Source organism: Schistocerca cancellata, chromosome 1 (genome assembly GCF_023864275.1).
Source record: "Schistocerca cancellata isolate TAMUIC-IGC-003103 chromosome 1, iqSchCanc2.1, whole genome shotgun sequence".
NCBI lineage: Eukaryota > Metazoa > Arthropoda > Insecta > Orthoptera > Acrididae > Schistocerca > Schistocerca cancellata.
The window spans coordinates 1,129,792,498-1,129,807,285 of NC_064626.1; the positions used below are offsets into that span (position 1 = coordinate 1,129,792,498).

General features: G+C 38.5%; 1 protein-coding gene across 5 annotated transcripts in view; it reads left to right on the forward strand.

The window, feature by feature from the left end:
• The window catches only part of LOC126092591 (PH and SEC7 domain-containing protein), an 836,662-nt gene that overhangs the window by 650,479 nt on the left and 171,395 nt on the right, over positions 1-14,788 (forward strand). For all 5 annotated transcript variants that reach the window (XR_007521367.1, XM_049908287.1, XM_049908295.1 and 2 more), the window contains 2 exons: positions 10,431-10,675; positions 14,235-14,428. Coding sequence is in view for 4 of the 5 variants with exons in the window: in XM_049908287.1 (XP_049764244.1) it covers positions 10,431-10,675; positions 14,235-14,428 (439 nt within the window). In the remaining variant the exon portion in view is untranslated. The remainder of the gene's footprint in view (positions 1-10,430; positions 10,676-14,234; positions 14,429-14,788) is intronic.

Genomic DNA, 14,788 nt, shown 5'->3' on the forward strand with positions numbered 1-14,788 from the left:
TCAGAAACAGCCGCATAAGCCCCCATGATGTTTGGCTGATGAAGGTAGAAAAGGAACAGCATTCACAAACCTGGAAAATACTTCATTCATATCTAAGCCCTGAGATAGTTACTAGCCAGTGCTCCAAGATATCTGATTTTATGAGTAAATTTAGTGGTGAGGCTGGTACTTCAGCAGCAAGAGAAAGTGAACCTGATTCTGAAGCCAAATTTCTTTACGGTGACGTTTCAAAAAATGTGATTAAAAACAGCACTCGTACAGCTCTTTCTCCAAAACAATCTCATCACTTTGATCCTTCTACGGTAACAACACAAGAACACTTGGATACTGAGGAAGAAATATTTCACTACATTTCATAAATGCTAGTGGAGAATTTAATCATGTTACGAGATGAACCAATTGCCCACCAATAAATCAGTGGAGGATGTCTGCCTGATGAAACCAGACAACTCGCTTCATCTTCGTCAGACAATTATGAGCCTGAAGAGAAGTAAGGAAAAGAGTTACTGAGTATGTTCTGCTGGATTACAGGGTTAGGGTTGTCAGTCTAATGAGAGAGCATGCAGGAGCGAGTTTGGCCCGCATCAGAGAAGGAGTGGGTCATACCTCCAAAGCATAAAAATTTGAAAACATGAAAGGAATGAATCAAACAAGTTGGAATAAAGCACTGTGACTGTTTCATAGAAGCTCAAGAATATAAATCAGCAAGTGCTGACAAGAAAATTGCAGCAGTGGGCTTTTGTTACTGCTGCCCAGTTTCCTGCTTTGCATTTTCAAACTTCTGACTAATTGGCCATGATGTTCTTCAAATGAAGACATTGAATTCCTCAAGGAAAAATCACCAACATGTCTCAGTGAGTGAAAGTGCCTCACTGCAAAAGATTCTTGATGCAGCAGCAAATTTCCAAATCAAGAATTGAGACTGCATACCAAAATATGAGAAGAATGTTGTTTTAACACCGATCAAACAGGTATCACAGAGAAAAGAACCCATTCACTCATGTCAATTGAAATACAGTTTCTACAGACTATACAATACTAATTTCTGAACCATATTTGTTCTAGGGTGCCAATAACAGTCAACGTATGACTGAACTCTCGCCAAACAAGGAATGAAGGTGGTTCTTGTGCAGCAAAATGATATGCTTAAAGTGACACATTTGTACAGTGCATTGTATAGTGCCACCTTATCCTGAAAATTACTACCAATGGTCTCCGTTTGCTTGCAACAGATCCCTGGCTCATTTGGACCAATGGTAAAAAATCAGTTGATGAGTAAGCATGCGAATACATAAATGTTACGAAAACATCTTCGAAGTCCAACAAACTCACAACAGCACATTGTACAAGAATTTTCTAACCAACATCTTGAAGCCACATGTGGAAGAAGAACAATTTCTTTAGCACCTTGATTCATCTCGAGGGAAAATGAACTTGGGTCGTACATCAGAACTTTTCAGGATGGAGAGGGTTTGCCAACATGCACTAATAAAGTAATTCCTCCAAAATGTACTCAGCTGGTGCAGTCTTGTGACATTTATTTTTACAGGCAGGTAAATCTGTTGTTAGAATTGTGTGGAAATGAAATAAAGGAAGAAAAGGAAACGAGAGGAAAAGAAAAAAAAAAAATAAATAAATAAAATAAAATAAAAAAAAAGAAAAAGGGATGTACTGAGATTTGATCCAAAGAAACTAATCACTTACGTGGCTGCAGACTCTTTAGATGTTAGTTACCATATAAAGTATATAAGCACTCCTAAAAGTTTCAAACTTGACTTTCTCAAAAATGATTGAGAGTTGCATCTTCCCATTTACGTATGTCGAAGTCCTAGTCGCTACCTACACACCCCTGCCAATGTGAATCAAATTAGTGAGGGGCAGTTTGTATAGTCCCCTTGTAAGCAAGCACAATACTGTGTGTTGGCAGGGGGCATTTGAACCTATTCAGAAGTGAAGTTCACAACTGTTCCTGCCGCAACCTTAGTATGCATGCTGGACAGAATGAACTGCCAACACCACCCTGTTCATGCTCAGCTGTTACTCACTTTTTAACTTGATCTAGTTATAGTGGGAATATTGTTTGTATGTTATTTGTTGGATTTGTCCACTTATTTTTATCACTATGTCTTCCAGTACGTCTATAGTAGACCAATGTGCGTAGCTCAGAGATCCATAAACAGGAAACAGCACACACACTAGCAGATCACGCAACTGCTGGTTGTTGTACAATGTACAGTACTTATGTACACTATTGGCCATTAAAATTGCTACACCAAGAAGAAATGCAGATGATAAACGGGTATTCATTGAACAAATATGTTGTACTAGAACTGACATGTGATAACATTTTCACGCAATTTGGGCGTACAGATCCTGAGAAATCAATACCCAGAACAACCACCTCTGGCCGTAATAACGGCCTAGATATGGCTGGGCATTGAGTATCAATAATCAGCCATGGGAGTGTGTGTTTGGGTTTTGTGTGTGGATGTGTGTACTTTTACTAGAAAAAGACCAACAGCTTGAAAGCTAGTGTGAATGCTGTTTGCTGTTATGTACCTCTGTGCTCCATCCGTCAGTCTGCTGTAGGTTAGTGCTTGCCTTTCCCTTATTTTACGTAATGCTCCATCCAGGGATTTCCATTATTGTTGTACTCTTTCAGTATGTCTTTTTTTCTCATAATTTCACTGGCTGCATTGAGGCCATGTAAGGGGCCTCCTTCTGCCTTCAGTTATAGTCATGCAAGCGGGTATGTAAGTTGCAGAACTCTCTTCTGTCCATCAAATCTGTATCTTGTTTTTACCCTTTCAAATCAATGAACCCTGCAACATTCCATTTATAAACTTGGTTGTTGTACAATGTACAGTACTTATGTACATTATTGGCCATTAAAATTGCTACACCAAGAAGAAATGCAAATGATAAACGGGTATTCATTGAACAAATATGTCATACTAGAACTGACATGTGATAACATTTTCACGCAATTTGGGTGCACAGATCCTGAGAAATCAATACCCAGAACAACCACCTCTGGCCGTAATAACGGCCTTGATACACCTGGGCATTGAGTCAAACAGAGCTTGGATGGCGTGTACAAGTACAGCTGCCCATGCAGCTTGAACACAATACCACAGTTCATCAAGAGTAGTGACTGGTGTATTGTGACGAGCCAGTTGCTCGGCCACCATTGACCAGACGTTTTCAGTTGGTGAGAGATGTGGAGAATGTGCTGGCCAGGGCAGCAGTCAAACATTTTCTGTATCCAGAAAGGCCCGTAGAGGACCTGCAAGGTGCGGTCGTGCATTATCCTGCTGAAATGTAGGGTTTCGCTGGGATCGAATGAAGGGTAGAGCAATGGGTCATAACACATCTGAAATGTAACGTCCACTGTTCAAAGTGCCGTCAATGCGAACAAGAGGTGACCGAGACGTGTAACCAGTGGCACCCCATACCATCATGCCTGGTGATATGCCAGTATGGTGATGACGAATACACGCTTCCAAAGTGTGTTCACCGCAATGTCACCTAACACGGATGCGGCCATCATGATGCTGTAAACAGAACCTAGATTCATACGAAAAAATGACGTTTTGCCATTCGTGCACCCATGTTCGTCATTGAGTACACCATCGCAAGTGGTCCTGTCTGTGATGCAGCATCAAGGGTAAGCGCAGCCATGGTCTCTGAGCTGATAGTCCATGCTGCTGCAAGTGTCGTTGAACTGTTTGTGCAGATGGTTGTTGTCTTGCAAACGTCTCCATCTGTTGACTCAGGGATCGAGACGTGGCTGCATTATCCTCTACAGCCATGCAGATAAGATGCCTGTGATCTCGACTGCTAGTGATACGAGGCTGTTGGAATTGAGCACGGCGTTCCGTATTATCCTCCTGAACCCACTGATTCCATATTCTGCTAACAGTCGTTGGATCTCGACCAACGCGAGCAGCAATGTCGCGATACGATAAACCGCAATTGCGATAGGCTACAATCCGACCTTTATCAAAGTCGGAAACGTGATGGTACGCATTTCTCCTCCTTACACGAGGCATCACAACAACGTTTCACCGGGCAACGCCGGTCAACTGCAGTTTGTGTATGAGAAATCGGTTGGAAACTTTCCTCATGTCCGCATGTTGTAGGTGTCGCCACCGGCGCCAACCTTGTGTGATTGCTCTGAAAAGCTTATCATTTGCATATCACAGCATCGTCTTCCTGTCTGTTAAATTTCGTGTCTGTAGCATGTCATCTTCGTGGTGTAGCTATTGTAATGGCCAGTAGTGTACTTGGTTGTTAGAGTAGAGACAGAACCTGGTTTCCATGTTTATGGATGTTTTGTTGTGCCTTTTGTTGACTACTTTGCTACAATCACAATATTTTGTATGAGGAACACACTATTTTTCTTCTTTATGCGATTACATTTAGTAAATGTTAGTATCGGCAGACTTTAGTCCTTAACTATTTACCCAATGTTTAATATCATATTGGCACAAATATAAGACCACTTTTCCTCAAAACTTGGTCATAAAAAATTAGGTTGCAGCTTATTGGTGTGGCCCTACAAATATTGATGTATTTTTGCCTCATAGAAACTTAAACTGTTGTGTTTGTTTCTTTGTCTGAAATGGAATAACAATATTGCTAATGTCTGTATATTAATAATTGTATATGAAATAATAATCATCTTCAGTTGTTTATATTTAACTTAGGTAGCTGACTATTATCATGCTCACAGTTCCATTATTTTATCTGCTAGAATAGGCACAGTTTTTCTATCACAGTGATGAGTGGTAACGATGGGATGGGAAGGAAGGGGGATCATTAGAAAACTACAGAATTTGGCATATCGGCATGGCTATTATGGATATTTTTTAAACTCAGTACTCATTATGTGAAGAGTATATGTAACAGAGAAGCTGGAAAAAGGTGCAGTTTGATTGAATCTAATGTGCGGCATTGAATATTATTGGATAATAAGCTGCAAATTGCTGCTTCATGAAGGAAATCCAATAGAGGACCAAAACAAGGGAAGGTTCCCAAACTTGAAAGAAGTGTTCTTTCCTTTGTACAAGATAAAAGGAAAAATGGGATACTGATCTCCATGCAAGTAATCCAGTCACAGGTCTTTGGAATTTTGACAACCCCAAATGTATCACAGAATTCTGTGAGAGTATTGATTGGTGCTTCAGGTTTATGTGTAGAAGTGGCACACTTGTGTGATGAAGTTGTTCCCTAGCACAGAGACTGTCAGAAGATATTAATGGGAGACTTGTCAACTTTAAGAGTCTAATGGTGCAACTAGAGCAGTGTCACTTACCGTATTTACTCGAATCTAAGCCGCACCTGAAAAATGAGACTCGAAATAAAGGAAAAAAAAAATTCCCGAATCTAAGCCGCACCTGAAATTTGAGACTCGAAATTCAAGGGGAGAGAAAAGTTTTAGGCCGCACCTCCAAATCGAAACAAAGTTGGTCCATTGTAATATGAGACACAATTTAGGTCGAATGAATGACGATACAGCTACAGTAGTTTGGTTCGAGTCGTAAGCTTAGCAGAGCTTTACCACGTAGCCATTGCTATGCGCCAGGCGCTCCGTCCGTATTTATACGGGTACCCTTCCTTTTTCACGTGCTTCGTCTGGTTTGAATCGATTGCTTATTTTGCTTTGATCTGATAAGTGCCGTTTTCTTTGTTATAGGTGTTTGCGTCACTCTTAAGCTGAAAATGCATTACTGCACTGTGTCGTGCATTGTTTGTCGCATTCTGATAGTGCGTGTTTACGGCCTGTCGCGGCTCGCGGCATGGCTTGCTTTTGTGCGCGCTACCGCCGCGTACAATTAAAAAAAAAAAGGAGAGGAATCGTGTCGTTAGCGAAACAATGGCAAGAGACTGCTATTTGTTGTTACTTACACTGCTGCTTTCTTTGATAATGATCAACAAGAATCAAATAATAGACTGCGTATGATAGAACATGTTCTGAATGAGAGTTAGGTGAAAATTTTTCTCCGTTTGAAAATCTTTGCGGCCGCTTCTTTCTTACATCAAATTCTGCACAGAAATTAGTCATCTTAGATTTAAAAATCTAGTCACTTGCCGTGCTTCATTTCTGACTGCATCACTATTAGGCATAAGAATAATACGAATATAAACATGACACGATACGTATATTCTTCCGCGTTTGCTGTTGTCTCACTCTAGTTTCGTAGTTTATTAGGCAGACAGGATTTAAATGAGATAGCAGCAAACACGAAAGAATACATGGAAAAATGTTTATATTCGTATTATTCTTATGGTGAAGAGAATACTGTATGTGATCCAAATTTCATCAGGTTCCTATTAGTAACCATCTCTTCTCACAGATAGGAAAAAATTCAGAACGTAGAGTTGGCCATATTGACAAACATCCCAAACAGTCTTGCCAGTCAGATTTTCGTAGTACACTGAAATTGTGCCCACATTCGAAGATGAACAAGACGGAATTTGTATTTACTTCGTTGGATAATGTATGAAAATGCAGTGGTCGAAACTCGCGGCGGAGAAAAAAAAGCTCGTCTTCCACTTCTTTTTAAAAAATTTATTTACTGACGCAGAGGTTTTGGCGCCAGTATTTATTTATCTTAGTGCCTACAAAGTATGCCTGCGTAGCGCTACATATATTCGACGGCAGAAGTTAGTTGTGGCGGCACGTACCAACATTTTTCATAACTTCAGCTTGCTTTCCACTCGAGTCTAAGCCGCAGGCGGTTTTTTGGATTACGAAAACCAGAAAAAAAGTGCGGCTTAGATTCGAGTAAATACGGTATATCACTTCTACCCTCCACACCAGATTCGCAGCACTGATGAGACAACTGTCTTTTGTCAGGTGGCAAGCAATATGACAGTGGACTATAAAGGGCTATAGAGTTCCTCATTAAGAAGATTTGGAAGTGGAAAAACAAAGATTTACTGTTATATTAGAACTTGCTGCAGGAGGAGGAAAAATATACTTTCCCCAGTTCTGAAGTGTAAAACAGTGCACACAGAAAATTCCTCTAATGGATGAGTGATTCGTTGCCAAGGAAAAGGCAGGATGACAAAGGATTAGTGATAGACAATTTGAAATCACAGACCTGGTGCTGTGCTCAGTTACAGAGTTGTGATAGTTCTGGATATCGTCACAGGTCACCTCACAGTTGAAGTAGAGAATAAAGTTGCAGCATTGAAGGCAGACATAGTTGTTATACCACACTTGAAACCTGCAGATTATCGATGTCATTGTAAACAAATCCTTTAAAGATTTTCTCCAAAAGCACTATTCAGACTGAAATCGTGGTCTCACTCATATGGAAAGATTATGTGTGAGGAATTCTCTCTTATGAGGCACCCATGTTCAACCTGAGAATGTTCAATTCATGTGGAGCATGTGAAGTAAGTCGTGTGCTTATGGAGGAGAATCGCAAAAATTCTGACAGTGTTGAAATAAATACTGGTAGTGAAGTTAAGAGGTTACTTCAGTACAGACTGTGGTTAGGAGGCTTGTGTTTCTGTGTAACTTATGTATATTACATCATAAAAAATGTGATTAAGAGTGACCATATTGATAACGGTTTTTGTGAGTGGGTAATGTAACATAAATTTCTCTCCACTGGGTTTCTCTCTTCTCCCCTGCCCTCCTCCCCTCAAAATTAATGGGGTGGCTTATATTTCGACCAAGACAGCCAGTCATTTGTGGAGACTACATGTTTTGTTTGCTCTAGTTTTCCAGAACATTCTCTTCTACAAATTTTTTTTTTCCTGGTAGCAATATCAATATTTTCACAGTCATGTGAAAATGGAATAACTGAAGGAAACTGGAAGTAGAATTGAACCAAGTTGTTCTGTAAATTCAGCAGCACAGGAGTTCTGTAATCTTAAATATTGCAAGAAATTGCAGCTACTGTGTTGCCAATGGAAAATCCAGAATCAAATTAAAACAATATGGAAAGGCTAGATTACTACTCACCGCATAGAGGTATCGAGCCACAGACAGGTACAATGAGATAGAACACTAGAAATATTTGAACTGTTGGACAAAATCCTGTCTCTGAAGTAGAACTCTTACACATACAACAACTCACACACACATTGATACTATCTCCGAGTGATAAAGTTGAATTGCTTGCAGCTGGGCTTTAATGCCTGGTGATGGTAACCACATATGTGTGAGTTGTTGTTGTGCGAATGTGTGAGAGTGCTACTTCTGGGGAAGGATTTTATCAGACAGCGTAAATATTTTATGAGTCTTTTTTGTTGTGGCTGCTTGTGACTCATCTCCTGTTATGTGGAGAGTAGCAGTCGGTAGTGCAAATGAGAAATATTTGTTGCAGCAGATAGAAAAATGATGGCTAAATGTGTTTAGGCCAAGTGTGTTTAGTGGATGTTATTAGCAAAACATTGCAACTAATCCAGTAAACTATGTTTATTTCCTGCCAGTTATAATGAGTCGCAGATCATATAAAACTTTCATTCCCAAATTGTAAAAACATGTGGTATGCAGGTCTTTATAAGTGATTTACATAAGTTCTTGGAATAACTTTCCAGACTGCTGTCTTCTCTGTTCATGTAATGTTTTCCTCTTGTATGAGTGGAAAGCTTGTAATCTTTATTCTATAAAAATACTGTGATTTAATCCTCTATCATTATCATGTTTTTGGTGTGCATTTAATTCTATTGGAGAAGTGACAGGCAATGTGATGAATCACAGGCATTGCCACGAATTTGCTGCAGGCATATCACCTTTTCTCATATCAACATGCGCGAACATGCATTAACGTGCACATGTGTAAGGGGTGTGTGTGTGTGTGTGTGTGTGTGTGTGTGTGTGTGTGTGTGCACGTGTGTGCGTGCACGTGTGTGCGTGCACGCATGTGTGTTAGATTAATTATTTCATTTTCAGAAATTTTTGGCATTACCAAAGATTATGTTTTAACGTACGTAACACTCTCCTCCTGAGAGTGTTTTATATTACAAATAAATGTTTTTTGTGTCCTGAAATAGTGTGGACCTGATGCAATAGAAATTTGAAAGTAGAAATGATCAATCGTAGTTCGAATATTACCAGTAACCTGAGCAAATTGGACACATTGACACAACTTACAAAAAGGCATAAAATCTTTAAAAAACCTGGTACTGCATAGTTGTGGACATGGTCCTCTCTCTCTCTCTCTCTCTCTCTCTCTCTCTCTCTCTCTCTTTCTCATCCCTTCCTCCCCTCAATCCTTCCTGCTGTTGTAATTCTTTTGTCTTCACTTGCAGAAAGAGAATACATAGTATATAGACTTACAATAGACTTACAAAAGAGCATAAAGTCTTTAAATAGTTGGCACTGCCTAGACCACAATCCTTCCTGCTGATGTAATTCCTTCATTTTCAACTGCAGAAAAAGAATACGTAGTATATAGAAAGTAAATAGTTTAAGTCTGATATTCCTAATCCTAATCAGATATTTGTATAGGAGTAGTTTTTATTTCTGTGTAATTTTTTGGTTAGTCTGATTTTTTATTGCTGCGCTGAGTTAAAATTGTAAGGTATAATATTAGTTTAAACTGAGTTTACACACTTGTATGGGTATCTGTACTTCCATCCAGAATGGTGTTTCTTTGTCAAAAGTATGTTTGCACAGTTTGATTTGCTCTCGAGGTTTTGCAGAAACAGTAAAAGCATTATGTGACTTGAGCGAGATGCAATGGAAAATAGGAGGGAGGGGGTTGGACACGAATACACAGAAACGGGCCCTTGTGTTTGCTTTATTAATATAACTATTGATTGTATCCTAATATTAATCAATAATGTCACAATATAAATCTGAGGGAAAACTGTAATATCTACAGTGACATTATCTGGACCTCATTGCAGGTATGAAACACAGAGGGCTCTGCAGGAATCATTGTTACTGTTATAATTCAAGATATGCCGAGCTTTCTCATTGTGACAATAATGCGACACATTTCTGGGTATCAGTCTGAACTGAGTGTTTCAGTTTTGCACAATATTTCAGCATATCATGTGTCTGCGTTCCGCAGATGTGTGAATGTCCCATAATAAAGTAGTCTCTTGCCCTTTTGATTACAAGAGATACAGGGTGTTGTCTTCCTGTTTATTGGTTGCCTTTCATTACTTCTGTATTTCTGAAGGACAAATATGCTTGTTTTGTCACAAATGCTTCCATAGTTTTACTATTTTAGGGACGTAGAGCCATGTTGTAATCATACTGGATCTTTTATTTTTAATTTTCTGTTTTGTTTTACTGCCTAATAATTGTTTATTGGTTCATATTTGCTGCATAAGATACTTACTTCCACATAGAGATTTTATTGTTATTGTTTGGCTAGTGTTTACTGGTAAGGTTAGTTACGATTTGTAATGTAAGTAATTTCTTTTCATGAAAAAGGTAAAATGTTAACTACTTACAGGAGCTCAGAGAATCGGAAGATGAACTTACAACTCTGAGTGAAGATGCCACAGCATTAACAGCTGTTACAAACAAGGCTGTATCACCACCACTGTCATCGGAAGATGAAAGTGATATTGAAAGCCTCCATAGCTTTCACTACAGCCCAAAGGCAGTCGATATACCGTCTGCAATTCGTCTCGCTAAGAGGTTATACATGTTGGATGGATTCAAAAAATCGGATGTATCTAGACACCTCAGCAAAAAGTGAGTTATGCTTAAGTTCTAATATCCCACTGCTTTAAATTTTATATCTTGAATGAAAGAAAATAAATGTTACAAAAACAACTTCTGTATTACAGAAGGAACTACAAAAATTCGTTAACAGATGCACATTTATCTTCATTGTTTGCTAAATTATTAGCTTAATTTGCAGCTCCTTTTCCCAAGTGTAATTATACTAATCTTCACAGTATTTCACAGGTTGTTTTGTGTGTGTGTTTGGGGGGGCATTGTAGAATAAAGAATGTGTTATAAATGGAGTTCAGAAGATCAGCTCATACGTAGCAGGATTTTGTTGTGAATATAAGGGGATAAAATATTTTCTCAATTGTGCAGTAGTATTTTATGGTAAATTTACAGTATCGTTTGAGCCAGCTATGACAGGACTGTTTCACATGGCATGAAAGATGCACCCAACAGGTAAAATTCCCTTAGACTTAAAAAAAGTGATATAATAATACCCATTTCATAGAAGGCAGCTGCTAACGGCTGTGAATATTGTCAAAGCATCAGTTTAATAAGTCACGGGTGCAAAATACTGACACGAATTATTTACAGAAGAAGGTAACAACTGGTAGAAACAGACATCAAGTAAGTATGAATTTTGGAGAAATGTACACACACATGAAGCTATGCTGACCTTATAACTTATCTTAGAAGAAAAGAGCAAAAAAGGCCATAATAGAATTTGTAGATTTTAAGAGACAATCCCTTAACAGTGGTAACTAGAATTGTCTCTTCGAAATTTTGAAGGTAGCTTGGGTAAGATGCAGTGAGCTAAAGATTATTTACAACTATACAGAAATGAGACTGTAGTTATAAGAATCGAAGGACATGAAAGGGAAGCAGTAGTTGAGAAGGGAGTGAGATAGCATTGTAGCCTCTCCTCGGTGTTATTTAGTCTTTACATTGAGCAAGCAAAGGAAACCAAGGAGAATATTGGAGAGAGATTAAAGCTCAAAGAGAAGAAATGAGAAGTTTGTGGTTTACCAGTGACATTGCAATCCTGTCAGAAATGGAAAAAGACTTGAAGAGCGGTTCAGTGCAATGGATGGTGTCTTGAAAAAAAGCTATGCAGTGAATATCAACAAAAGTAAAACTAGGGTAATGGAACACAGTCAAATTAAATCAGGTGAGGCTCATAAAATCAGATTATGAAATGAGATGTCAAAATTACTAATTGAGATTTTGCTATACGGACAGTAAAATAACTGAAGATGGGGTGAAGTATAGAGGCTATAAAATGCAGACTGGCAATAGCAAGAAAAGCATTTTTGAAAAAGAGAAGGTCGTTAACATCAGATATAAATTTAAGTATTATGAAATCTTTACTGGAGTGTAGCCTTATACCGAAGTTAAACATGAAGAGTAAGTACAAGGGCATGCTGAAAGTAATGCCTCTGAATATTTTATGTGAAAACTCTTAATGGTATATGAATAAAATAAATTTTACTAACATTCTACATCTTTACTCTTTACGTCTAGATGTTTATTCCTTAAGGTCTGGTTGAAAATTGTGAATTGTTTAGGAATAAAGAAAACAACTCACTGAAAGGCAGAAGCTGTGCATTATCGATAGGCACACAAACAAGAGGTGTGGAGATTGGCTAGTTTTCAGAATGCACGTCCTTTTTCTAGCTGAAGGAAAAACTAAACACACACACACACACACACACACACACAAACACACACACACACACACACACACACACACACACACACACACCCCTGTCTCCCTGCGTTGTGCTCAATTGACTGAGCACAGTGTAGGGAGACAGGTGTGTGCGTGTGCGTGTGCGTGTGCGTGTGCGTGTGCGTGTGCGTGTGTGCACGCGCGTGTGCATTTTTTCTACAGCTAGAAAAAGGAAGTGCATTCTGAAAGCTAGCTAAGCTTTGTATCTTTTGTTTGTTTATTTCTTAACATTGTCACCAGGGTTACAAACACATTTCTCCCAACAAGAGACCAGTTTTTTGATACTGTCACTGTAGAATGTTTGACTTTGTTGATGGAACCACAACCTCACCTCTGCTTGCACCGCCTCATCAATATCAAAGTGAAGTCCTTGAAGATATTCGTGAAACAGATGGAAATCAAATGGAGCCAAGGCAGTACTGTATGGAGAATGATCGATGACAGTGAACCCAAGGTGTTGGGTTGTTGAGATGTCGCAGTGGTTGTGTGTTGTCTAACATTGTCATATTGAAGGAGAGGAAGCTCCAAGTGCAGGCGAACTGTTTGTATTCGAAACTCTAATATAACATGCTGTTTCTCACGTATCAACATAGTTACGTTCCACGTTGCCATGTTACACACTGCAGTTCACAGCTCTCTAGTGGCAGAGAACTGTGGATATGTGGACGTGAAGAATAAAAATGTTAATATCCATTCCGTTTACAAAATCTTAAGAGTCTTCACATGAAGTACATGGAGGCATCACTTTTCAGCACTCTCTCATAGTGCGGGCAAGAAGACAAGAGAAGCTTTTGAAATGGAGTTCCACAGAAAACTGATAAATGTTAGACGGGTATATTTAATAAATTATGAGATAGTATTGAACTGAATTGTGGAAAAATAAAATTCATGGCATGAAGTGACTGAAAGAAGAAATTGATTGATAGGATACATCCTGAGGCATCAAGACTTCATGAATTTGATAATGAAAGGAAGCTGGGGAGAGAGGATAAAATTTGTTGAGGGAAACCAAGGAGTTACTTTGCACGTTATAGGATACTGTGGAGAGCTGGATCAAACCAATCTTCAGACTGGAAAAGAAGAAAAAGAGAGCAAGTGTTTGAAGAAATGAAGGAAAGATGACAGTATAGAAATTAGAAATGAGAAAGTGAAAGATAGTTGTAAATAAGAAATCGAAAAGCAAAGCCAGTATCACAAGCAAATGGTAAAGGGTTCAGAAAAATAAATTCTTGTCATGATTCTCTCTTTATTGAGTCTGATTTTGTATCATTGTACAGAATGAAATCAATAATGTTTTGCTATTGGACAGTATTAGTGGGAGTCCATTTTCCTGCAACAACATACATAAATGTCTTGCAAGAAATGTTGTTATACTGGTAGACATTTCACAATACCTGTCTAAAAAACCAGATATTTTTAATATTAAATATGACAGCAAAAACATCCAGAACAACAAAATAGTTTAAAGTATCCTGTACAAAGTAAACAGTTCTGGAGAAGAATTGATAAATTTTGTTCACCAGATGAGGCTGGCCTTAAAAGCAGCAGGGTTTAGAACCTTCTGTGTTCATCCATATTTATTTTCTGTGGTTTCAGACAAGGCAACTTGGATAAAACAACTAGGGTACTGGACATGAAGTTTATATAACTGGTCATATTTTACTTGTGACTGTACTAATTTGCTTATTGCATGTGGAACTTCCGTTACGGGAGTGGTATCCCTGCCTATTTTTCATTTTGGATCACATAATATTTGGTGGATATGATCTTGTTTGTACATTTGTATCTTACTTTCAGATTTATTGTTATTATTTTGTTTAGATTTTCTGAACATATGTAAATCTTTTTCAGCAATGACTTCAGCCGTGTTGTTGCTGAGGAGTACCTGAAATATTTCAATTTTGAGGGTGACACACTAGATATAGCCCTTCGCAAGTTCCTAAAGCAGTTCAGTTTGACAGGAGAGACGCAGGAGCGGGAAAGAGTCCTTGTTCATTTTTCAAAACGCTACCTTGACTGCAACCCAGGCACATTCAATTCACAAGGTAACAGAATTTTATGGACCTTAAAGACATGGTAGTTTAGTTTTAGTTATTTGAGTCTCTCTCTCTCTCTCTCTCTCTCTCTCTCTCTCTGCATGCTTCTGCTTGCTCTTTTTTCACCCTTATCTGGGCACACGTATATTCCTTTGCCACTTTCATGCAGCAGTAATTTTTAGAAACTGAGAATACATCCTTTTTTCATTGGTTTTCATTTGTATTTCATTAAGTCTGAAACTTCTGGTAAAAAGTTTGATAATAGCATTAGAGAATGCATAGAATTGGAAAATACTTTATTCTGTCAAATGTCCTCTGATTGTGGTGTTTTGAAATGTCTATAGCCAAGCACTGAGGATTTTCGTAGCA